The 26506-nt window shown below is 45.7% G+C and overlaps 1 protein-coding gene across 7 annotated transcripts in view; it reads right to left on the reverse strand.

Moving 5' to 3' along the window:
• LOC308571037 (signal transducer and activator of transcription 5B) overlaps positions 1 to 26506 on the reverse strand; it is a 66549-nt gene that overhangs the window by 18681 nt on the left and 21362 nt on the right. For 3 of the 7 annotated variants that reach the window (XM_081166289.1, XM_081166287.1, XM_081166288.1), the window contains 2 exons: positions 6484 to 6579; positions 99 to 236 (listed from right to left, as the gene is read on the reverse strand). In XM_081166289.1, coding sequence (XP_081022415.1) covers positions 99 to 226 — 128 coding nt within the window. In that variant the 5' untranslated portion in view covers positions 227 to 236; positions 6484 to 6579. Of the gene's footprint in view, positions 1 to 94; positions 237 to 6483; positions 6580 to 26506 lie in introns of those variants that run through there. The other 4 variants (XM_081166292.1, XM_081166290.1, XM_081166291.1 and 1 more) reach the window with 2 other exon arrangements.

Here is a 26506-nt window from a genome sequence, read left to right on the forward strand (position 1 = left end):
AGTGGTGTGAACCAGAGGATTTGCCAGTATCCCACCCCACCACATTCCTCTGCAAGGCTGAAGATGGGCCTGGACAGCCAGGCCTCGCGCTCACCTACCATGGCTGGCTCTCAATCCACTGCGAGAGGTAATGGCGGACCTCGATGGGAAAGTGCTGCCCATACAGGGCCTGCATATGCCGCAGGGCATCCCCCTGGAGTTGCTGCGCTTGAATCCACACCGCCATGGCTCAGGACCTGACAGGGAGAGAGACTTGTTAAAAGAAGGGGACGCCATGCATAGAACTTCTGACTCATGCACACGCAAGGCTGCGTATACTCAAATCACCCCAACCTCCAGTGGCTGGAGACCTTCCAATTATAGTAACAAAGCCAGACACATCAAGGACGTCTTCCTCATATAACTCAAGAGCAAACACTTGACATACCTGGATTCTTTTGGAAATACTGCACTGTTTGTTGTCTCTTAATCCTCTACCCTTCTTTCCAAAGGACGGATTAAGAAGAGATGAGAGAGGGTATGGGTGTAGTAGGGCAAGCTTTAATTAAGAGGATTGCAGCAATGAAATTCCAGGCTTAAAATGAGCAATCTTATAAAGTGGCTTGGGAAACAAGACCTTCCTGCCTCCTTCCTTATCTGTAAAATGGGAATTATCAACTATTCTCCTCCTACCAGGTTTATTGGGATCAGTGTGACAAAGGACCTCAACACAGTATAAAGTGCTGGGACAGAAGCTCTACGTAGGTCTCCTGAGGCTCAAACTTCCAAACACCACCTTTGGGCACAAAAGCAGCCAGGAGACATGACTTTATGGCAGAAAACCAGCTGCCTGCACATCTCCCAATCAGGGCCCCACACTTCAAATGCACTTCCTTCCAAGTAAAAGCAGCAGCATTACGCCCACTTTTGAATAGTGTAATGTGTAGCTTGGCCCTCAGTGGGTAGATCGTTGAAGCTAGGAGGTACTGTCCGGTAGCATATGGCAGGTGACTTTGCGAGGCAGGTCAGGATGTAGAATTAGGTTGTGCCTAAGGGGAGGAAGCAGGCTGTGGCCATTAAAAGCACTTTGCACAAACCAGATATACCTCCCTTTATTGTTACCTCACATCGCCCCATCCTGAGCACTGGCAATGAGGGGGGCAGGGAAATATCTGACAAGGGCCATGAATTAGTTTTTTTTCAGCCAGAAAAGATAATTGCTGGTGTTTCTTAACACGTTTTGTTGGGAAAATCCTTCCGCCATAGAAAGCTGGTAGAGAGGAAGTGGAAACACCCACTGCTTGCAAGTTTGGAGAGAGCTGCAGAGGGAAACCAGAGGGGGAGAAACAAACTTCCTCAAAAAGTGAATGGCTCGCTCAAATTCTGAAAATGAAATGTGTCAGAGGTCACAGAGTTGGAAGGGACCCTGAGGATCATCTAGTCCAACCCCCTGCAATGCAGGGATCAAGGCTACTTTGAAGCTATGAGGCCTCTGGTATGAAAATTCCTTCTCCCTAATTTGAGATCTGTGGAAGGTTATTGCGGCTCCTCAGTGGGGCAAGTGGCATATGTGTGTATGACTATGCTCATGCTTAGGCACTCTGCTGGTTACGACTTTACATATTCCGGGGCTGAACTCTGAAGCTAAGGCAAATGAAGCTGGCAATTTGCATTCACCTTGATTTGTGTTTTAAAAAATCTCTATTGACATCTAAAAGAACAGTAAGGGCACCTTCTCTTAGAATGGGCTCATGGGCCAGAATCACCACTCTCTAAGTGCTTTTTTTGTGTGGCCCCAGAGGAATCCACTGAATTTGCTTGTGGCAGGAAGTGCCTGCCTGACTGGTGGCATTGTCATTGTACTCATGCCAACAATGGGAATGTTCTTCTTTCTCCAGCACTCAGGAAACAAGAAGGAACACCGAGATGTAGGACCCAGTGCTGGGATCCCCAGTGTTGCACTTGTGGGCACTACAGCACTATCAGACGCCCCCATATTGCTTGCCAATGACCCCTGTCCTGCCCAATTTTATGTTTACTCTTAATTGAGGATTTATTTTTTGCCTTGTTTGTCTGCCTGCTTTTTTTAGTCTTTTTCTATTGGTATGGGATGTATGTGTTTATCCTGTTTGGGGGGGGGTTCATCATCAACTTTTATTCTATGAAACTGGCACTCTGCGGTGCTTGTAACAGATTTTTAGATGTCCCAGTATAGCTCTTGGCTAGACTGGGGACCCCTGAGCTAGTGGGCAGCAAATGAAGCGTTTCGAGGCTTTTTAGCTTGGGGTGGGTGGGTAGGAAGGCAACTGAAGGACAAACAGCACTTTTCATTCGGAGATTCACGCATGAGCAATCTCTTAATGGGAACACCTGTGTGGTTTTTAATAAATGCAGGCATGGAGAGCCTGCTAATATGATTGGGCAAGGATACGCGTTAAGCTTTCCTTTCACCATTTATTGATCTAAACCACCACCCTCGCCAAGTTGTTATTTTTGCCCACTGTTCATTCTATGGAATGGAAAAAACTTTCCCAAACAAATTACCGCCCTCACTGTGGTTTAGCAAAAAGAACCCCGTACAGCGGGAGACCAATTATAGTTCTCCCGTTGTGTTTCCTCATTCAGGGTACTTATACCTCACTTTTCAAAGCAAGGAGCCTTGGCGAAGTGGCTTAGAAAGTCAAGTTCTGCCTCCGTGGTTATATGCATCTGAATACCAGTTTGCTGAGAACTCTAGGACGTGAGAGTGACCTGGTGCTTCAGTCCTGTTTGCAAGGTTTCCCAGAGGCACCTGGCTAGGCACTACGAGAACAAAATGCTAGGCTAGATGGCTGGATTCAGCAGGGCTTCTTATGCAAACCCCAGAGGCTACTCAGCATGGCTTAACAGAGTGGCTGATTCACCTCTGCATTTGCAGCCTTCCCAGCTGGGGTGGAAGATAGGTGGGGAAGTGGGCAGGCAAATCACTGCAGCTGCCTGGACCTAGTGCAGTGACTGGGCCTGAATTGGGCCCAGTGTCATCACATGATGGCTGTAGGACCATTGAGCTCAGCCCCTCACTGCAGCAACCCATCCTGGGTCCCTCTGCTAGCTGCGGGAGTCCTGATGACAGTACTTCCATACCTTCTCGCCATGTTCAACAGGAGGAAGCGGGAGTTGTGTGCCAGAAAAGTGGCACTGGCATCGCTCCCACACACAGGCAGAGGCCAGCAGGTCTGGGCAGAGGGAGACCTATGTGCAATCCGGCATGAAGGAGAATTGGGTTTGTGCCCTTGCAATATTATGAACAAGTACAAATAAATAAAAAAAATCCATACGAGTTCAAAGCTGATTAATACTAGTGTAGTTTAGCAATGACATTATAAGAGGTTTACAAAATTCTAAACACTGGGGTGGGGTGGGGGAACAGATGGAGGAAAATCTCTTTCTCTCTAACACTTGGGATGTCATCTTGACATTGATCGATTGGATTGAAAAAGAAGTACTCCTTCATTAAACTCATAATCAACGGAATTCATTACCGCAAGAGCCTAACTTGGGCGTTTGAAGGACATATGGAGGAAGAAAGTGTGGAGAGGCTGCAGAGCCACTTGTGTCAAGCTGCTCTGCCTTGTCCCCCCACCAGCTCCACCTCTACCCTTCATAGGAACACTGGCTAGAGAATGAATGAACACAGAACATTGCCTTACACAAAGTCAGACCACTGGTGCAACTGGCTCAGTAATGCCTACACCGACCAGCAGGGGCTGTCAAGGGTTTCAGACAAGGGACTTTCCAAACCCCGCCAGGAGATGCTGGGGATTGAACCCAAGGCCTTTCAAATGAAAATATACTGCTCTACCACTGAGCTATGGCCCCGTATAAAGGTAAAGGGACCCCTGACCATTAGGTCCAGTCACAGACAACTCTGGGGTTGCGGCGCTCATCTCGCTTTATTAGCCAAGGGAGCCAGCATACAGCTTCCGGATCATGTGGCCAGCATAACTAAGCCGCTTCTGGCAAACCAGAGCAGTGCACGGAAACGCCTTTTACCTTCCCGCCGGAGCGGTACCTATTTATCTACTTGCACTTTGATGTGCTTTCAAACTGCTAGGTTGGCAGGAGCTGGGACCAAGCAACGGAAGCTCACCCCGTCACGGGGGTTCGAACCGCCAACCTTCTGATCAGCAAGCCCTAGGCTGTGGTTTAACCCACAGCGCCACCCGCGTCCCTTATGGCCCGTACAGTAGCTGATAATCCGAAGGAGGATTCTTCACGTTTTCAGCTGAACTCACTTAGTAGTATCCTCTCCCCTGTGCACTATCAGGGTTCCCAATCACAGAGAGGATTTGAATTGTGTTCAGCTAAACATGCAGAAAAAGCCCCCCTCAGACTTCCTCACACAATGCATGATGGCTGGAGGTGAGGAAGTTGGGTGGGGGGAAGCAGGGCTGGTATGCTTGGCCCCACAAGACTTCTTTTCCTCCCATGTGTTCTTTGAATGCCCTGAGATTTTAAGAAATGGGATCATGCAAATTCACAGAGGTCAAGTTTATCCGTAAGCTATGAAGCTGTGACAGCTAAATGAAACACCCATGTACAAAGGCAGCATCACTATCAGGTGCCAGAGTGGGGAGGGTAGGAGGAAGGGCAGAGCAAAGTTACAGACTTTGCAGGGACTTATGGCTTGGCTGCTGTTAGAAGAATAACGCTGGGGGAATGGGCTGTTTGGTCTACTCCAACAACCCCATTCTTCTGCGGATCCTGGGAGCTCACTTACAGTCAGACACCCAACCCACAAGAACAAGAGTGTGATGATAGACTCAGTGCTATCACTGGATCTATGGGTGCTATTTTGGGCAATGAGACTTCCCAACCACTACAAGTTAGTGCCAGCTTCTATTTCGGCCCTGGGCAGCACTCAAGCATGGCAGTTTATTTTGGGCTGTTGGGTATTCAAGTTGGTGTGTGCACTTTATAGCAGGAATAACAAATGCAAGCATAGGAAGGACAGATTGGGGGGGGGGGGCGGAAAGGCCTATTTAAATAAAAGCAAAGCTCTGCTCTGTCTCGTTCGGATCCAAAGCCTGACAGGCCAGATTCAGTGGCTGGAATCCTAGGAGATGATGCAATGGTAACTAGAAAGGAGGTGCAGTGTGTGTATTTGTCTAAGAGAGTGAGAGAGAACAAACTGGGCAATTACTGGCCACAGAAGCACACGACATACTACCGCTAGTTCAGAAATTTTAAAAATGCAAGTGCCTTTCATGCCAAAGGGCAGCCTGGGATAGAACAAGCTGGACTGACAAATGTGAAATGACCGACTAGTGTGACACACCTCTGCTTCCACTGTATCAACAGGCTGCAAATGGTAAACGAAGCAAATGTTTCTCTGCCTTCTTTAGGCATACTTTGCATGCCACAGCTTAGCTGCAGTGCTGTGAACGCATTCTGCCCAAAAGAAGATGAACTCTGAACTTTACTCTCCACTGTGCATGACATACAGCTCCCTGGAAAATAAATTTATCCATGTCCCTAGTTCCTACATGGACTTGCCTGGCCGTTTATATTTCCCTTGGAGACACTGCTCCATGCTCACCATCTAAAGTGAGGTGGGCAATTACAGGAGACAAGGCCTTTCCAGTTGTGGCACCCCAGAAAACTCCCAGAGAAGTCTGCCTTATGCCATTATCACACACACCCCTACTCCCGCCTTAGCTAAACATCTTTTTATTTGCTCAGGAATGCTATTTCCGAGATCATTTTGTTCTAATTTTACTAACTGCTTGGTGCAATTTCTTGATACATGTTTTTTTTTATCTATCATATTTTATGTTACATATATATATCGCCCTGAAAGCAATGATTGAAGACCACATAATAGGTCTGTGTAGGTATGGATGGAAGAGATGGAAACTCCAAGCCTTCTCGTTGCTCTGAAATGCCCCAATGTGAGAGAGAAACTACACTACTCCAGGAACAGGCATCATTTGATGGAATGCAAAAAGCGACTTACCTGTATTCCAAGTTTTTCCCTAGCAAGTTATGAGCCTGGCAAGGCTTAGAAAGTGGTACTTCCAATGCCATAGCCTTTTCCTCCCCTTTCAGCTCTGTAGGAATGCTCTGCCCACCTCCCCCACTTTTTTAAAAAAAATGTCAGATTCTAACTTCATTGGGTGGGGGGCGGGATAAGGAAACATCTGGTAAAGGACCTATTGCCTGCCTTGGAAAGACAGACCTTTTACTGTATGCAATTTCACCATATAAAAAAATGCCCAGAATCCAACAGCGATGGCACAGAAACTGAAAAGGACATACAGCTCATACTTTTGACAGTCACTGTTGCAGATCACCAACTGATTTGCACCATGTGCTGCTAACTTCAGCATGTCACCTTTTTTTTTCACGCATCATGCATCACAATCACCTCCTTGCCTCTACAAAGCCAACCAACCACCAATTATAGGAGCAAATCCCATGAACTCTATTAAGCAAGGCCTGCAATAGCAACAGTAGTGTTCCCACCTTGCCTCTTGATGTGAAGGCTGGAGAACAGGGAATTGACAAGATCATAGAATTGTAGAGTTGGAAGGGACCCCGAGGGTCATCTAGTCCAACGCCCTGCAAAGATGAAGAGAATAAAAGCATTAGAGCAGAGCTTTCCAAAGTTTTCATATCGGTGATACACTTTTTTTTAGGCATGCATCATTTCGCGACACAGTAATTCAGTTTTACTAGCAAACCAGAGTTTAAACTAACCGTTTTCCAATGCCAAGAGCATTTGCATGACACACCTACACACTACAGCCGAAACACTAACACGTCGCGACACATGGTTTGGAAAGCTCTGCATTAGAGGGAGCATCATGACCGCAAGACAAAGGGGAAGGAAGATAGCTACTCCCAAGGAGGAAGAGGGGCTGCAGTAGGGTCTGAAAGAAGCAGGGCGAGATCAATTAAAAACCCCCAACAACTAATAATTTTTAAAAGCATGTTCAAATTGAGAAGAGATTCCAAAGCAAGGTTAAGAAAGAAGTAAAATCCACTCAGTTGTTGCAGGATCAAGACCGAGCTTGCCAACGTCCTGATCCTTGGAGAAGAAAAATAAAACTTCTGGGCCATTATAGTGCTCCTCAGCTTCTGACAGGTTTAGTACTTTCGTCATGATGTGAAGGAAAACACACTCAGTGAAGTGTGATACCCAGCTCATTAATTGTATGAAGGCCACATGTGAAAGAGAACTGAAAGAACCCTCTTGGGTTTTCTGTGCTTGACCAACAAAATCCACATTGTTATACCGCTGCTACCCTCCCATGACTGCTGGGCTTTAAATGGCGTGTTTGCAAAAATAAAAAAATTAAAATGTGGCACATGCAGATATACCCAGAGTTGAGATATGGTTGCACCTATAACACTGCTGTCTTGTCATCCGATTCCATTTATATATGATACCATCAGATATACATTATACATTAGATAGTGGTGGTAATTGTTTCGGTTCTGGCTCAGCTCTTTCAATGCTTGTTAGATATACAGTCTCCCCGCCGCTCCTTGTCAGTCACCACACACAGCTTGATAATTGGAGACACCCAAAAAGGGTAGCAAGAAGGCTCTTTACCTTGCTTCGCAACTGTATCTTGCCCACAGGTTTGCCCCTGGAGTACCAGTGACTGAACATCATGGGTAGGCGAACTAAGGCCCATGAGCCGGATCAGGCCCAATTGCCTTCTGGATCCGGCCCATGGACGGTCTGGGAATCGCCGCGTGGATCACCAGCGTGCACATTCTTTCCCTCTCCCTCCCACGGCAGTGGCACCTCCTCCTGGCTTCTCCCCACCCTGTTTAGAGGAGGAAGGGGGTTGGGCTTTGTTGGTGCCAGCAGCAGCAATGCTTGAGCGACCACCATTTTAAGTAGCCCCTCTCCAGAGCCCTTTCGCGCACCACTCATCATCCCACCGCCCCCACCAGCAGCCTCTGCCGCTCGCAAGACACAGGTAAGCAGCCACTGGGGCTTGTGGTGCTCTTGCATCATTTTTGGCCCCCCCCCAAAAAAAATATAGTCCAGCCTCCCATGGTATTCAGCAGGGGTCAGCAAACTTTTTCAGCAGGGGGCCAGTCCACTGTTCTGGCCCCCTGCTGAAAAAGTTTGCTGACCCCTGCTGAATACCATGGGGGTAGGCCATTCTGATAACCTTCCTTCCCAGTCTCCTCAGCCACAGGTTTCTCCACCTTTCACATGTACAACGTAATTGTTAGCCCTCTCATACTGCTACTGTCATAGGGGAACCCCATGCCTAATATGCTGTGGAAGCAAATGTGAGTCTGGGCTGGAAACTCTCTGGGAACGCTGTGCTGGGGGAAAACCACACACACCAAGTTGTTCAGTTACGCCAATTCACAGCAGTCACTGAAAGCAAAAGTAGCGAGCCTTGAGTCACGAGCCACAAAGTGACTCCAAACTGCAAAAAACAGGAAAACGAAATGAAGCTTTTAATATTGGAGCATTACCAAAAACAACAACCTATGCCAAAGGAAAGTCCTCATTACCCCATAGAGAACTCAGCAATCGGTCCATGTATCGGGAAGCGTGATCTATATTGAAAATGTGTCAGGGCTTAGAAACCCCAACAAGACTAGTACATGATTAAAAGCCATCCTGTTCCACAGGCACTTTTATATGGGGAGAACTGTCACAGCCCTAATAGCTAGTAAGGTAGGCATTATATGCCAATAGTTCATCTACAATTGTTGTCATATAAGCTAGCCCTCTGTGCCCCCGTGGTTTGCCACAATTTTTGCCTGGATCCAGTTAATTCAGAACCAACCCGCACATGAACAAGTACATTTCTAATCACCTTTAAAAAAAAAAGCCACAGAAATGCCAGAACCACAGCCATGTTTTTTCTATGCAAAGTAGTAGCCCTCCTGCATGGAGATGGGGGTGACAAAATATAAAAACGTGCGTCAGCCTTAAGTTGCACACAGGCAGACAATGTGTGCTGTGTGGTGACTTGGAGTGGGAGGTATAAACTGTGCAAAGACATTGATCTAAGCTAGCGAAGAGCGACCCTTTTAAGGCACAGAAAACCCCCAGTTGATTGGAAGCCCTGCCTATGAAATTGGGCACAGGTGAAATGGGAAGCCTCCCTGGTTCTATGGCTGTCTAGGACTGGAAAAACTGAAGATTTGTTGAGCAGTAGGCAGGATAGCGGGTTACATTAGTGGGTCTTAAGCTTGCAAGCCTGTGCTAGATGGCTGTGAGAAACGAGCCTCATAGAAGCAACCTGGGCCCCAGTTCTTGCTGCTGCTGCTGCTGCTGCTTCTCCAGCTGCCCCCTGACAGGAAGATGCAATTTCCTTCCAGAAAATCAGCTGCCTCTAGTAAACCAGCTTCCTCCCACTCAACGTTTAACAGAAACATTCACCCACATGCTTGTACTGCATGGGAGACAAATGCACCATACTAGGAACTTCTGGATTCGTTGTAACAGAAGACTGGATTCAGTTCAAATACAGAGCAACTTCAAAACATAGGGATAAACAAGAGTTACCCTGGGTACTGTGCAACCAAGGGAAACCCGCCCCCAAAACAAATCCAAGAAAATGCAGATTTTGTTACTTCACATAGCCATCCTGGTGAGCAGGGATGCCCTTCGGTTCAAGAGAAATAGACCTGGGCTTGGATCCAGAGATATGCAGGTGGTAGGCAAATTACTTTCATGTCTCCTGTGTCCCCTGGCAGCCTTCTGAATCTGGTAAAAGACTCTTCTGACGGTTGTGGGGAACACACCGGAATTGGGTGGGTTGTGGCAAGAGGGTTTTGTGTGTGTTACAGATAAATGAATAACCTGAGTGGAGCTCTCTCTTATGGGTGATAATTCCGCATGATTTTTGGCATTCCCCTGTGTCTCATTTCCCCACAGAACAGCCAACCCCATTAAGAGAATTTTCAGAGGGGCTGGATAGGTCTCCTTACAGCATCATTTCTCTAAAAGCCCATTACTATTGATGTAGCCAATGTGGTTATTGGACTCCCATCTCCCCTGGTCAGCATGGACAACCACAATGGAGGACACTCATGTTTGCTACCCCTGCTTAGATAATAAAAAAAATGGAGGACACCATACTCTGAAGTACCTAGCTTTAGTTGACTAATAAGGACAGACAAAGGCAGTTATCCATAGGAGAAACATGCACAGGGTCTACAAACCCATTGCTGAACAATTTGTAAATTTCTTTTGTTTTTTTGAAGAAAGGCAAAAGGCCCAGTGCATCTGAAGAGGCTTTTTTGAAAGCAAACCCTGAAGAGGCTTTTCAAATCACCAGTCCCTAAGGATCAGGATCAGTTCCAACAAAGCTGGAGGGCACTTGGTCAAATCTCTGAAAGTTGTGAACTTCATCCTTATTAGTCAGTTCGTCTGTACACAAAGACTTGACGCCACTGGGTAACTTAAGCAGACTAACTTAGCTGAGATACGATTCCAGCTACGCGATTTCATTCCCCCACAAAGTTTTAACAATGTGACTTGAATGATCACCACAACCTGGAAGGTTTGCAAATGAACCAGAAAGAGGAATGCAAATCTTTGGTGTTTGTTTATATATTTTAGCAAATGTATCCACCACCTTTCTATCCGAGATGCTCAAAGCAGAAAACATTGAACAATTTAAAATGGAACACACACACTAAAAAATAATAATGGAAACAGAGTGACTGATAATATAACAGATGTTAAAATCATTAAGAAGGGCACCATACAGAAATCTCTGAGCAGCTATGTAAATGAGAGCCAAGGTGGTTAAGAGTATCAGTCTAGGACTTGGTAGACCTGTGTTCCAAGTCTCAACTTCAGCCACATAAAAGCTCACTGGGTGGTCTTGGGCTAGTTACTGTATCTCGGCCTTACTTGATGATAAAATGGGTTGGGGCAGAACCATGTGCGCCTCCTTGGAGGAAAGATGAGGTATAATTTAAAAACTAAAATAATTAATCTAGATTTCACCCCAGAGAAAACTCTCTTCTGTATTCTAGCTGCACATTCATCTCATGCAGGCAGGATAAATGAAAGCCTCTTGGATTAAGCTTATTGAACATGAACTTCGTTGGACTGGTCATGTGGTTCAGATGCCTGATTATTGTCTTCCAAAGCAACTACTCTATTCCCGACTTAAGAATGGAAAGCGAAATACTGGTGGATAACAAAAGAGGTTTAAAGACACTCTCTCAAGGCAAATATTTAAAAAATGAAGTATAAGCACAGAAAATTGGGGAACACTGGCCTGCGAGCCCTCCAATTGGAGAACAGCCTTTACCAAAGGTGTATAGGACTTTGAAGAAACATGAACTCAGGATGAAAAGGGAAAACGAGCTAAGAGGAAGGCACGTTTGGCAAATCTTCACTGTGATCAATTCTCGCCCGGAAACCTATGTTCCCACTGTGAAAGGGCGTATGGATCCAGAATTGGCTTCCACAGACACACTATTAAGAATGTGTTCATGGAAGAAAATCTTACTCAGCTACAAGTGATCACCAAAGAAGAAGAGGAGGAGATTGGACAGGTAAGCTCACAGTAGATGGCATTCTTCCTTGTCTTCATAAGCAAACTGGTAGTCCATTTTATGAATATTCTGCAATTCCACACAAACTGAACAAAAACACAGAATTGGGTAACAGGTGCAGAATTCAGCACCCCAGGAACCTGAGCTTGCTTTTTAAAAATATAATAATAATAATAATAATAATAATAATAATAATAATAATAATAATAATATGTTTCTTACCCTTATGACTGCCAGAACAGGCTTCAAATGTCTGTGTAAAGCCAATGCCTAGTGAGATCCGAGAGCCAGAACAGGGATGCAGAACAGGATTTTGAGCGTTCAGGAAGTGGAGCTTCAGTGCCCTGCAGCCCCTTACTTTACTATATGATTTGCAGAAGCAAAATAACTGTTTGCAAATGTGCATGAATTTGATGAAGGCACAATCTAGTCCATCTGTATGTAGGCTATGAAGTGCAGTTTCATCAGCCACAATAGCATTTTATGCAGTCCATAGTGGATTTCTACAACTTACTAGGACATAATTTGATTGGGGGGGGGGGCAGGGACAGCAGGAAACAGCCAGGGGTTAATAAGGAAGTAATAACTTGACAAGTACTCTGAATGTAAGCAATTTTGCTTATAGTAATTTTGCCAGGAAAAACAGCAGCAGCAAGCTGCTTTGCTAGAAAACCACGGGGGACCCTAATCTCTATGCATGCTGCCCTGTCAGTATAAACATATTCAATTAAAGATGTACCCAGGCCTGATGTAATGAAGGCTCCCTACTGGATGTGGCAAACAACTATCAGCACAAACTGGAAGCTGGTAGAGTTTTATAAACACTAGAATAATGTGCTCCCAAAGCTCAAGTCAGCAACTTAGCACCTGTATTTTATACTAACTGAAGTTTCCAGCAGGTTTCCAAAATGGTAGCCTCAGGTATAATGCAAACAGTGTCCAAGAGGCTCTCGTGTCCAAGAGAGAACGCAGCTGGCCCACCAGTCTCAGCTGATGAAAGACCCACCAGCTGGACTTCTGGTGACAAAGCTGGATCCAGAAGGGTCCCCTAAACTAGAAACCATAGTCTTCCAGAGGAGTATGGTCCTGTCCAGAAATGCCTTAACACCATCTCCTAAAACAAATGAAGCACCTCTGTCCATAACACACCCACCTTCCCAGGCCTGAGCTTCAGTTTATTAGCCCTGATCCTGCCCACTACAAATTGCAGGTTCCAGGTTCAGCACTTCCACCACCTCCTGATTCAGATACAAATGAGAAATGCAGAGTTGCTTGTACTGTATTGTGAATACTGATGACATCTCACCCCACTGCATTCAACAGTTTCATGCAGATGTTACAGGGCATGGGAGAAGAAGGTGAGACCTCACAACATAAACTCCACAAGGCCCAGCACAACCAATGTGGCTACGAAAGAACCAATAATAAGCAATTACTCCAACCAAATAGGGGAGGGATCACCAAAACTCCATGCCATCAACTCTTTGAGAATCTACCCAGAAGGGCACTGTAGGTCAATGGCATCGAAAGCAATTGAGAGATACAGGGGAATTATGCGGGCTGCACTCCTTCTCCCAGCATCCAGCAAGGTGACCGAGTCCGTTTTTGTGCCAAAACCAAGCCTGAAACCTGAAGCCATACTGGCATGTGTCCAGGAAATCAGTCAAATCAATAATTCCCGGAGTTGCCTGCTACCACCCTTGCCCCAAAAGGGAGTATATGTGACCAGCTTATTACACTCCTGAAATGCAGAAGAATTTCTTCAGGAGCAGCCTTGTTCAAGGGAGGCATTAATCATACCCTGCTTCCAGAAAGGCAACACCCTCCCTGGGATCATCAGCCATGATGGGTTGGGTAGGCACCCCCTCCATGCGCCTTGCCCATATCCTCAGGCCACAATATCATTCATTCCCTTAAAACAGGATCAGATTACTGTATGCCCTTGTTGTATTCATTAACTTTACTGCACGATATACAGTATTGCATTTGCAGTTTTCAATTGGATTCAAGCAATTTTTTAAGTGAAGTGTCTTGCAAAAACAGCATGCTTGTGAGAGCTGTGGGCTAAGACCAAGTATGCCCCAAATGTCTTGGAAACACTCCTGTGGGTGACACACTAAGAATGCAATGGTGGCAAAGTATTGTTGTATACTGCCATCATTTCCCCAGAGTTTGTTTGTTTGTTTGTTTGTTTGTTTGATTTATTTATTTCTCCACAGATCTCAGGGCAGTTCACAATACAGTAGGCAAAATCATACCCTCTCGGCTGTGTTCAACTGTATTCACATTAAGTTTAATGCCTCATGCTATCAACCTTCCTGTTTCATTGTCCCTAGCTCTCTGGTAAAACAAGGTGCCAATTGGACCCTGCAAGAATGTTCAGGTTCTATTGCATCAAATGTCCAGGCCACCTCCCCATCCAACCGTTTGGCTAGGGCAGGGATAGCCTATGTAGTGCCCTCCATATGTTCTAGACTGCAACCTCCATTAGTCAACACGGCAAGTAGTCAGGAATAATGGGAGTTGGAGCCCACAACATTTGAAGGACATCAAACTCCTTTAACTATGGTTCAAATAAGAGCGCCAGCCATACCAAGCAGAAACTCCTAAGGAGCCTCAAGTATCCTCTAGAGTCCATTACCCTCCAGAAGTGAACAATTTCAATAGGTTTGCCAGAGTTTTGCATGATGAGTGAATTATTCCCTTTTGCCAGTCCTCAACTTTCTGACAATCATTAGTTATTCCAGTATTACGAGACAGCGGGAAAAAGAATGCCTCCCTTCATTCATGTCAATAAACCAATTATTTCCCCACCTTTTAGTCTTAATAACAAAACAACTAACACACACCAAGCCCTTGAGCCCTTCATCATAAGAACATTGTGGAAAAGCACTAAGCCACAACCCTTGTACATCTGTACACAACACAGACTACAAATATATCCATATTTAATTTTTGGCAGAAATTTATTCCTTCCCACAGCACAGCCCCAGACTATGAAAATCTCTCTCCAGCTGTCCTGACCCAGTTGTTATCTGCGAGCTGCACCATCCTTCAAAAATTAAGAGGACTTAAGACAGTCATAACCTGGAGGATTAGTAGCCAATATGTAGCCCATAATAGCTCCTGCTAAATAAAGAGGGCATCAAGCTCTATCAGAGTGCAGCCTACCACAAGCTTGGGTCAGACAGAAAGAACTTGAAAGAAAGTGACACATTTCAGGGGGAGAGAAGGTTCCAAAGAAAACACACACATATATATTTTTTTACATTTATGAGGCCGAGGAAGGGAAAGGCCTCAGGAACAGCCCAGGCTCTCCAGCAACAGTACGCCAACTATAAGCAACAAAGAGAAATGTTGAATTCTAATTCTTAACAGCCAGGAAAACTTCTTACTGGAATAGCCTGCTGAAAGATTGTACAAAGCCATACCTTCTCAGGTATTTTTTATTTTATTTTTTGACAGAAGGAACCAAAAATCTGCATCAGGTTTACATGAGTTTTAGTTATAGCTTTTCTCTCCCCCCCCCCCACGGCACAACTATGCAAGTTCAAAAATTCTTTCTTCCAATCCATAGCAATAAATAAAATGCAAGACAGAACAGGAGAGGGAAGCTTGGAAAATGATAGATTGTGGAAGCCGCACCCTGTCAATCTCTAAGCTTTACAATGGAGTGATAGATGCCCTCTAAACAAGAGCAACTAGAAACATGAAAGATTGTGAAATAAGAGCCACTAGACACCAACAATTAACTGAAGAGATATATCAGTGTATTAGATAAGGTCTGCCTTCAGAAGAGCAGGGGAGTTCACAGCAATGCTAATTTCTCAGTTCTCTATTTTCCACCCATTACAAATGTTCTCAAAATGAGTATATGGAGAAGTGGCCATTAGATTTGGACCTTTGCTTCAGAGTATTCACAATCCACATGTTTCTCATATGCACATATTCAACAACCTTCTGGGAAGCTGAATGGCAAGCACACATTTTGAACCACGCGTCTTCCTTGTGAGAGGACTAGGGCTGTGTAGTAAACTGGTACTGAAATAACATTGTGATAAGCAGTTTCAACAAGGCAATACAGTGGTACCTCCGGTTGCGGACAGGATCCATTCCAGCGCTCTGGTCAGATCCCGAGGGTTCCGCAACCGGAGTGACCAATTCTGCACATGCACGCACAGTGGTAGAGTGCTTCTGTGCATGCGCAAAAGCGGTCTACCACTTCTGCGCATGCAGCAAAAAACTGGAAATTTACTTCCGGGTTTGCCGCTTATGTATCCCGAAGTTTACGTAACCAGTAAGTGGAGGTAGGACTGTATACCTGTGAAGGTGGATATTTAACAGCTTCCCAGAGGGATAGCTCAGCTGAATGGATACTTTGCAGATATTTTGCAAGCACCAGTGTTTCCAGCTTTTTTTGCTCTCCTTTTGTTTGCTTGACCTCCCTCCCTCTCTTTGATAAAAAGGGAGAGATTGGTGAGATGAGGGCTTTGGGGGGGCCTTCGGGGGGGGGGGACGGAGGGGAGAAGATTTAGCTGGCTGCCTAATGCTGAACAATGGGAGGTTAGGTACTATGTGAAAATGATGGGGAGGGTGTTTTTCGGTAAGCAGTGCAAGCAAATGTGTGCCTACTCACAAGCAAGTACTACTGAATTCAATGAGGCTCACTCCAGGAAAGTAAAAGTTAAGTTTAGTTGAACTCAGTGGGGCTTATGCATGTACAGATTCCACTTAGATCTCTGAGTGGGGAAGCAGATGGAACTTGACTAGTAAATCACTTAAACTACCCTTAAATTAGCTGAAAATATATTAAAGATATTACATGGAAGTTTATTTAATATTTTTATTAAATCTACTACTTCTTTACATTTTAAGCCCCTCCACCACCACAGGGAGGCCCGGCAAGGTTCTCCGCCACCATCAATATATATCACAACATATCAAGAAATCGTTATATTTAGCTGGTGATACATCGTGATGTTTAAAACCAGATATTGTCCAGCCCTAGAGAGGACAGGCCTTTAGGGACTGTTCTATCAAGACTGACTGAATCAGGGAGCTGAAAGAGATCCTAAGTTTTTGTTTCTATTTATTTTAGGAGGCCTTTTAGGGCAAAGCTCTCTCAAGGCAACTTAGATTGAACAAACAAAACGTATTTCAGTTAAAAAACAACAACCACCTTAATTTGGACAAGAGAATCTCAAACTGCGGTTTGAAAGTTCCATTCAGGCAGCGAACAGAATGGTTAAGCAACAGCTGAAAATATTTGTACCTGACTGATGACCACATTGTCCCTGATGGTGCTGACTGAGGCTGTTTTAACCAGGGTCAAATTATCAAACAGGCTAACAAGGTCATGGTCTAGGGCTCAACATTTTCGTAATACTTGTGTTAGTCTTGACACTGATGCTGGTGCAGAAAAAACATTATTTTATTTTTCTGCACATGTAACTCAGAAGCACATTCATATGGCTATTAAAACCATGAATTACAGGTCTGCTTCATATGCAGAGGAAGAAATGTTTATTAAGTGATCCAGAAGCACTCTTGGCTATTCTCAAATGGCCCACAGTTTCGTTTTGTTTTTCAGAACTTGTCCTCAGTCATAATTGCTTGCCCTGAAAGATCAATAGATGTCTGCAGTGCAATACTTCCGCATGATTCATGCAAACAAGCCAAGCTATGTGTCTCAAGGAAACAATATATACTTGAAGAAACTGGGCCAGCGGGGAGAACAGGGAGCACACAGTTTTCAGAACTTTCTGAAAATAAAACTTAAAAGCAAAAGGCTCACAAAACGATGGGGCCTTATGAACATATGAAGGCGAATTTCAGACTGATCCATCTAGCCCAGAATTGTCTACTCTTGACAGTGGCTCTCTGGCAGAGATTTCTCCCATCACTTGCTACCTGTACATTTAAAATGGAGGTGCCAGGAAGCCACTTTGCAACCTTCTACATCCAAAACAGGTGGCTCTAACCACTGATCTTCTGGCCCTTTTCTCCATATTGGAGGTAGAAAGCAGAAGCATCATGGTGTTTGCAAAATATAATTTATTAGCGGCTGTTTTGAGTTTTACCATCCTTGAGAGGTATAGCAAAGGAGCAATGTGTTGCCAAGTGACTGAAAAATAGCAATCCTAAAATTGGCACAAAATGCCATGGACATGGGTAGGAAACCCAACAGATGCATGAGGCACCCAGACCGTCACATTCCAGACTGGGCTAATAAGTGTACCTGAAGTGCTAGCACAGGGGTCAGCAAACTTTTTCAGCAGGGGGCCGGTCCACTGTCCCTCAGACCTTGTGGGGGTCCAGACTATTTGGGGGGGGGGGATGAACGGATTCCTATGCCTCACAAATAACCCAGAGATGCATTTTAAATAAAAGGGCACATTCTACTCATGTAAAAACACGCTGATTCCTGGACTGTCCGCGGGCCGGATTTAGAAGGCAATTGGGCCAGATCCGGCCACCGGGCCTTAGTTTCCCTACTCATGTGCAAGCAGAAGGGGAAAGCTGCAAATTATGAATAAAAGGCAGCATTTTCAGTGCCTAGGGGGGAAATTACATACCTCCTCAATCGAAACTAACACCTCAAGGAAAAACCATCTGTCTGCCCCTTACACCCATAAACAAATGGAAAAAAAATTGTGCATTGAGATTTGTTTTAGGTGGGATTCCTCCTTGTGTCAAGTTACTGGGCTTGATGACCCATATACTCCCTTCCAACCCTAGGAAATTACTGGCCTTAAAAGACAATGTTATGAGCTATCCTCTCACATCCGAAAACAGTGTCACTTCTGTAAATGCTCTTGGGCCAAACAGCATCAAAAAGAGATGTTTACAATTCCAAATGCTGCCAGCTAGAGCAGCTGCTTCACTAAACTCCAGGGCTCAAGCCTCAGAAGGGGAAAGGTATTTTTGCTATCTCCCGTGATGAGAGGCCAACGAAACCTTAATCCGACTGGGAGATTCCAGGTTAAACCTGCCCTTAATCTCTAACATAAGAACAAATCACTCTGGATAAAGCAGCATCTGTCTGCACACATACACTTTAAAATGTGTCATTTTGCAAATACTGACAGAAGGCAAAGATCCCAGCATTTCTGAATATTTAATAAGTGCAAGATGGGAGGAGCATTCTAGGTTCAAACAAACTTGGAAGGCCTTCTGTCTCAGCTATGACAAATGTTTTCTGTATCATGCAACTCTTAAAAAACAACAGAGCAAATGCAAGCTGAACACTCTTTTAAAAAACCAGCAACACTTGATGCAGACAATTTAAACCCCGTAAGGTCACACTAATGGGCTAGTGCTTGTGCAAGTTCAAAGCTATCTGGCTTTTGCGTAGGAGGTCTGGGAAACAGTGCAAGGGAGCTGGGAAAATCCCAGGCACCCTGCTTCCTTGATGTTTGATGTCAGTGTATAGAAATGTGTAAAACCTATCCAGACTGTGCAGGAGCACTAGCTCCTAAAATAAAATGAAAAGCAACACGGAGGGAACAAAAACGTATTTTCCAGACCTGAGACAGAATCTTTTCCCCTGGTAGCCCCATGACTCTGGAATTCATTGCCAGCTGACCTCCACTAAGCTAGTCCACTGCAGGTCGTAAGAAGGTTTTCAAATATTTGTTTTATATGGCAAATGCATGTGGGATGGGAATTTTTTAAAATTTTATTTTATGGCTACTAGGCAAACAAGATGCTCAGCGATATCCCGTTTCCTACAGTGGCTCACCAGATGCCTCTGGGAAGGCCCACAAGCACAACCTGATCAAAGAAAACCTGCTTGCCATATAGGCAGGTAACCACCAAAAAAAATAGTTCCTAGCCTCTGTAACATGAGACCAAGGGTTCGTTGGGGCCATCTCCCTGACAGTTTGTGGCTCTCCGGGAACATTTCGAATATCCATCATTTGTGGTCCTTTCTCACCTCTCTGTGAGGGCCGCTAAAGCCTGCTTCCTCGCAGTATGGAAGTGTGGTTCCTTCATATGCCAAAAGCATACTGCGACAAGTCCCAGTCCATGTGGGAAGGGCTTATAGTAACTCCTAACCACTTCAGCCTTGACTCAGTTCTAGGATGTTGGCATGGTGAGAAGCTGCATTGTAGGCTCCATTCACAGAAGTGAAGGTCTCTCATGTTACCCTTGGCAGTGAGGGGAGGGGGCCCACATTGCAGGAGTTCCCGTATCAATGGGCGCATCAGTCAGAAACCCAATAAACAGAAGTGAAAAGTGAAGCCCGAAGGTGGAGAGTTGGAGGCATGGAGCAATGGAAGGAAGAAATGATCATCCATGTGGCTCCTTCTTTAGCAAACATTTCGCTAAGTAAGCAAATGTCAAGACTGCTGCTAGTTTGCAGAGAGCAAAACAAAGTCACAAAAAAAGGAAACCCCTTTCCCCAGTGGTGTTGTCACCGGGGAGAAAAAAGAAGGATTTGTGGACATTACATGTTGATAGTAGGGACGCAGGTGGCGCTGTGAGTTAAACCACAGAGCCTAGGACTTGCTGATCAGAAGATCGGCGGTTCGAATTCCCGCAACAGGGTGAGCTCCCGTTACTCAGTCCCTGCTCCTGCCAACCTAGCAGTTCGAAAGCACGTCAAAGTGCAAGTAGATAAATAGGTACCGCTCCGGCGGGAAGGTAAACAGCGTTTCCGTGCGCTGCTCTGGTTCTCCAGAAGCGGCTTAGTCATGCTGGCCACGTGCCCTGGAAGCTGTACGCCCGCTCCCTCGGCTAATAAAGCGAGATGAGCGCCGCAACCCCAGAGTCGGTCACAACTGGACCTAATGGTCAGGGGTCCCTTTACCTTGACCTTAAATGTTGATAGTAAAAGCAGTTAGGACACATAACATGTGTACATGCATATCTGCAATAAAATATTCTTTTCTTGCATATAGAATAGAAATCACTAGATCGGTGTGTGATTCAGCCTTTTTAACCCAGCAGGGAGGGAGCAGCTTGCAAGATTTTTCTCAGTCCTCTGGATCCCAGCAAGGCAACCTGACTGTTTCAGACCACGTTGCTGCCCCCGCCCCCGCCACACTGACAGGAATCGTTGCACAATCAGTATGCGCCTTGTATAGTCTGCAGGGCAGCATCCTGCTTTGAGTGTGGGAGTGTCCTGGCGAGGGGGTGGGCAGAAAGGTATCTGGCTTTCCACAGGGACACTTTTCCTATCCTCGCAGTTAAGTAGCACAACTGCTGGGTAAATGGGACTCCTTTGGCAACCTGTTCTACCCACAACAAAAATCAGTTTGCAACAAATGCACTTTCAGCGACTGGGGGGGAGAAAAGAGTTAACTTAGGCAGGGTTATGAAGGGGAGGAAACAGCAGTTAAAGTCATCGAAAACACCCTTGTGTTGTCCTCTTTCAAGCCCTCTTGGTTTCTTGTGCAAAGAGGAAAGGAGAGCCACAAAGACAGGACTGTCACAATCCGTGACACCCAAAACAAATGGTGACCTTTGTTGCCATCTGAAAGCACTCCTCGCCGTTCTCATGAGCACAAAAGGACTGCTGATGATGAAGGGACGCAAAAGGAGAACATAATGAGCGCAGCCGGAGCCTGCAGCCTGAGACGTCACCAAACACGCAAGCTTGGCAGTCAGGGAAGGTCACAGCTTTATTTAATTTTCAAAAACAGCACAGCTATTCTGAATTGGTTTGGAGCATACTGTTTGTTTGTGTAAGATACAAAAATAGGCAAACATTTCATTGGCTTTCCGTATGCCATTCAACAGATAGCACTGGGCAAGCATGAAAAACACCCAGCTCTCCAAATCAACAATAGGGTGCTAAACATGAAAGTAATGTACAGTTTTTTTAAATGGAGCAAATACTCTCTACCATCCAAGACATCACAAGAGTTCACCTAAAGCAACTTTGCTACTAACAAGCATGAATGTGAGACTGTTGAGAGAGAGAGAAAGAGAGAGAGAGAGAGAGAGAGAGAGAGAGAAAGAGAAAGAGGAGAAAAAGCGTGTCTGCCAAACTTACCGACAATTGTATGAGGCAAGACCAATCTGTGACCATGTTACAGCAAGATTACAACATTGCAGAGTGGGAAACTGTTATCATTGAGTTGGGAAACCGACCTACTTTGCCAAAGACACAAACGTCAAAGAGTAGGCTGTACATACAACTGGGGAATATGCACAGCCAAGGTAGCAGATTAAATAGCTCCTTTGGGGTTTTGCAAGCAAACAGAGGGCACTTGCTGTTCCACTGTCTGGGCCAGTCAGATGGGTGAATCCTGTTTTATCAGCAGCTTGAGCCCAGCCATATCATCCAGGAAGTGGTGCTCACAAAGAGCCACCCCCAGCACAGCAGGGAAGAACAGTTAAAGGCAACGCACCTTCTATCAACTAGCAGATGTTCATGCCTGCCCTGGCGCAAGTAACCAAGCTTTTTGTGAAAGCACACCACAATACTTACTCTCTCTTGCTAAGCAGCACTCCCTTAGATACCCTCAAACACACCTGCACACATTTTATTCCACCACCACCCCCAAGGGCTATAAAATGGATTGGGGAAAAGTGTAGGGAGGGTTGGAAAAGTTAAAGAAGCATAAACTAAATGCCAGTATTGTTAATTTTCAAGGAAACAATTTGAAAAATCGCTTTCTGTAAAACAATATTAATACTGATTAAACAACATTGGAAAAGAGGAAAACCATTCATTCCTGCGTATTCCCACTCAAGAATGTTGTCTTAATGGAAACTTCTGGAGGAAAGGCTCCAAGTGTCTGGTTTTCTCATTATTTTCCTTTTCCCGCATTTGGTTTCAACACAATACATTACTCAGGCCATCTCTGGAGGCAACTAAAAATCACAAGGAATTACTGCCCAGCTCGGAAGCCACAGAGTCAAATGAATATTTCTGTACTGAGCAGAACTCAGTTACAAAAAATACCCTCCCACCCACGCTATGACGATGATAGTCAAGCCCCGGACATGGAAGTGAAAAATTTCCTGATAAAAGCAGTTCAAGTTTTGTTATTACACGAAGACACACACATGGGAAATCCCTGGCATACACAAATACTTCACTGCTCATTTACAGCAAATGCAACTGACCTCTGCCTGGAGAACTGCTAAGGGCAAAACTTGAGTTCTGTGAACACAAAACCTTTATCATGGAGAGAAGTCACAACAAGGTGTGGATGACCGTGCATAGCGTACATACTGGAAGCTTCCTACCATTGGGCAGAGTGACATGACCACCTTAGGCAGCTGATTCGGTGTGTCAAAAAGGGGCATCAAATTATTAGACTCATAGAATCATAGCACTGTAAAGTTGGAAAAGACCAAAAGGATTATCTGGTCCAACCCCCTGCAACCCAGGAATCTTTAATTGCCATGTCTCAGGAGTGAAACACCTTTGACCCTCTAAACGTTGCTGGACTCCCAACCCCCAATCACCCTTGACAACTGGTCTTGCTGGCTGGGACTGATGAGAGTTGGAGTCCAACTACATCTGAAGATCCACAGGTTCCCTACTCTTGTTGCATTTTTACTGCCAATGAGGTGGAAGAGGCACTTGTGGGATCTGCTGCCTCAGGTGCCAAAATAACTCAGCTGCCCTTGGCTCCTATATACCTTGGCTGGGGGTGTGGGAGAACCATTTCCTACTCCAGCTAAGGCAACAAAGTTTCTTGGTGAGTATTCCTGGAGCAAGGGTTAATTTGATCAGATGCAGGAAAGTCATACAGGAACCTCCCCCCCCCCCCCAATTTATGTACCATCGATAGTGTATACATGCATCACTCTGATCCCAGGAGTGATCCAGAAATGTCATAAAGTCATCACTGAAACGTCACTAAAAGGGCAGGACGGGGACAGAACAGGGTGTTTGCAAGCTTTTTCAATGGGTTTTCAATTACATGCAATTTCACTGACACGCATGGTGCCTCTGGGCATAACTCCCGCGCGTAAACAGGGGGATGCCTGTACCTGGATAGAAATGATAGCAGGGGCAAATCCTGTAAAAGCCACATAGTGGGTAGCAGAGAGACTTTCCGAGGAGCAACTTTGAAGAAAATACACAGAAATCCATCTGTGTAGACAAGACTAAGATCTGGAAAGCGGCAGGCCAGAGGCTCAAATCAACATTCCTGTACTCTGCCTTCTTTCCATATTGCCCTATCACTTTGCTACTGTTCACACTGGTAGCTGAGCAATGTGTTTTTGAAGTATTAGCCAGAGTAGATTCTTCTAACAAAAACAGTACCAAGCAGGAATGGAACAACTTCTCATGCGTCTGGATTCTGAGCTTGTCTGCCCCACGCTCTTAAAACCACACACAACTGAAATTTAACTCACTGGCACCCACACACGGGAGATATATATATATACGTACATACGTACATACATACATACATACACAGAGAGACATCAGTGCGATTCCCACACTTCTAATACAGTTCCTTCACATCATACCATTTGCAAACGGTAATTAAAGTTGAAACCAAATATCATTTTCCTGGCAGTAAAGCTCCAGTGAATTCAACGGAGCTTACATCCAAGTAGACACACATAGGATTTCACTGTGCGTAAGAAAGGCGTATCTGTGGCCCTCCATATGTTGTTGGAATCACCCCGATCAGCTCCAGCCAGCATAGACAATGGTTTGGGAGTTGGTGGGAGTTGTAGATCCAACATCTGGAACGCCACGGGTTCTCCATCCCTGAATTAATATAGTATACCAGTAAAGGAAAACAATCAATCAATCAGGGGCACACCACTGAGACTACCTATATGGGGGAAAACCCCATACAAATGAGGTCACAAACTAGAGAAGTCCTGGGGAACCTGGGGCCCTCCAGATGTTGCTAAACTACAACTTCCAATACACTTGACCATTGACTATATGAGAGCCAGTGTGGTGCAGTGGCGTAGCGTGGGTTGTCAGCACCCGGGGCAAGGCAAGTAATTTGCGCCCCCTAACCCGTGGATTTGCGCCCCCTAACCCTAACCCCCAGATGTTGCGCCCGGTGCGCCCGGCCCCCCTGCACCCCCCACGCTACGCCACTGGTAGGCGGGCAGAGCCATCAGGTCTTATCTGCGATGCCTGCATTGCGGGGTTGGGCTGGATGACCTTGCGGGGTCCCTTCGCCCTGGGGTCCGCTTCCCATCACCAGATGGGCGAAGGGTCCATTGGCAACAGCACTGGTTGCCTCCTCCCTTCATCTTTTACCTTAAGGCTGGAGACGATTTTCGCCTCTTGGGGGACGGAGGGGTGAATGGCGACCAGCAGCCCCTGGTAAGCGCTGCCCTTCAGCGTCGCGGCGGTGACCCCCCCTCCGAGGAGCTGCAGGAGGGCGAGACCCACGCTCAGCCCCAGCAGCCCCACGGGGCCGGCCCCCGCATCGCTTTTTCTGGCCATCCTTTTCTGGAGGAGCACGTCGGAAGTCCTCAGCGCTTCCCTCGCAAGACAACGACGCGCGGCAGGTTTTGTTGCAGCTGCGCGCAACGATCTGGAGATTGCAAAAACGAGGCGCGTCGTACGGCTGCTCCTCCTGCGAGCAGTGAGTGGAGCGCAGCCGCAGCGGCGGCGGGGGGCGCGCGCGCGCTAGGGCGCAAGGCTGGCGGCAGCGGCGGCGGGGCGCCCGGCCGAGGAAGGAACTTGTCCCTTCCCTCTGGACTCGCGCCCCCCGCAGATGTTGCGCCCGGTGCGGCTGGCACCCCTGGCACCCCCCACGCTACGCCACTGGTGTGGTGTAGTGGTTAAGAGCGGTAGTCTCGTAATCTGGGGGACTGGGTTCGTGTCTCTGCTCCTCCACATGCAGCTGCTGGGTGACCTTGGGCCAGTCACACTTCTTTGAAGTCTCTCAGCCCCACTCACCTCACAGAGTGTTTGTTGTGGGGGAGGAAGGGAAAGGAGAATGTTAGCCGCTTTGAGACTCCTTAAAGGGAGTGAAAGGCGGGATATCAAATCCAAACTCTTCTTCTTCTATATTGGCTGAAGCTGGCTGAAAGGAGTTAAGAGTCCAAAAACATAAACAAACCCACTGTTTCTCCATACTTTATGAACAGGCTCCTCCTTGTTAAAATGAGAAACGAAGTTGATCTCAAGTAGGTACATTTTTAAAGCCTCATATCCAACCTCTCTAGCAAAGTAAAGAGATTGGGCTAAGTGCTGTCAAGGTCCAAATTCATTACAATAAGCAGGCACAGAAAATTTGACTAGTTAAATGTTGGTCAAAAACTGAAGAAAGACATTATTGCATGAAAAACATAGTTGAATACATTGTATATTCAGAAAAGAGGGGAGAAAGAAAAAGATTTCCACAACAATTTTTAAAGAGTCTGTTTCAGCAGAAGTCTACCAAAGTTTGCAGAAAGATTTATTCTTATTGTTTAATCCTGAAGCCAGCTCCCTGCACCAACTAAACGAAGGCTTTTCTGTCTTCAGGCCCTTTGTATGTTTAGTAATGCTTTCCTTCTAAAATGTTTTGCACATTAGTACAGCTCATAAATCATTTGCAGTAAGTCATTTCCATTCTCAAGGTTAGGGGAGGGGACCTGTGAGTTACAACACATTGTTGGACTTCAACTTCGCTGACCACTGGGAATGATGGCTAGGACTGATGCAGGTTGTACACAGGTGCCCCATCTCTGCTCCAGCTAGTCAGCCTTCCTCCAAGTCCCTGTCTCTCTAAATACCCATGTCTCTAAATACCCATCTAGCCAGCATCCTAGAGTGTTTCCACACACATCCCAGACATACCCTTCCCTTGGTCACCTCAGGTTATTGTTTGCATTTATAACCTTGACAATGAGACCCATTATCTGACTCATTTGAGCTCTTATACCCTAGTTTCCCTCTCCACCTATCAGCTGTCAAATCTTGAGCTTGTTACTGATAGATTGGTAACTATAAATAGGCAAAAAATGGTGCTTTGTCTGTCTCCTGTCCTGTCACCTACAGGCTTTCTGCCCCTGGCCAATGGTTCTTCACTATCACAAACATTCTAACTGTTCAGTG

The sequence above is a fragment of the Podarcis bocagei genome (genome assembly GCF_964188305.1).
Source record: "Podarcis bocagei genome assembly, chromosome: 13".
Taxonomy (NCBI): domain Eukaryota; kingdom Metazoa; phylum Chordata; class Lepidosauria; order Squamata; family Lacertidae; genus Podarcis; species Podarcis bocagei.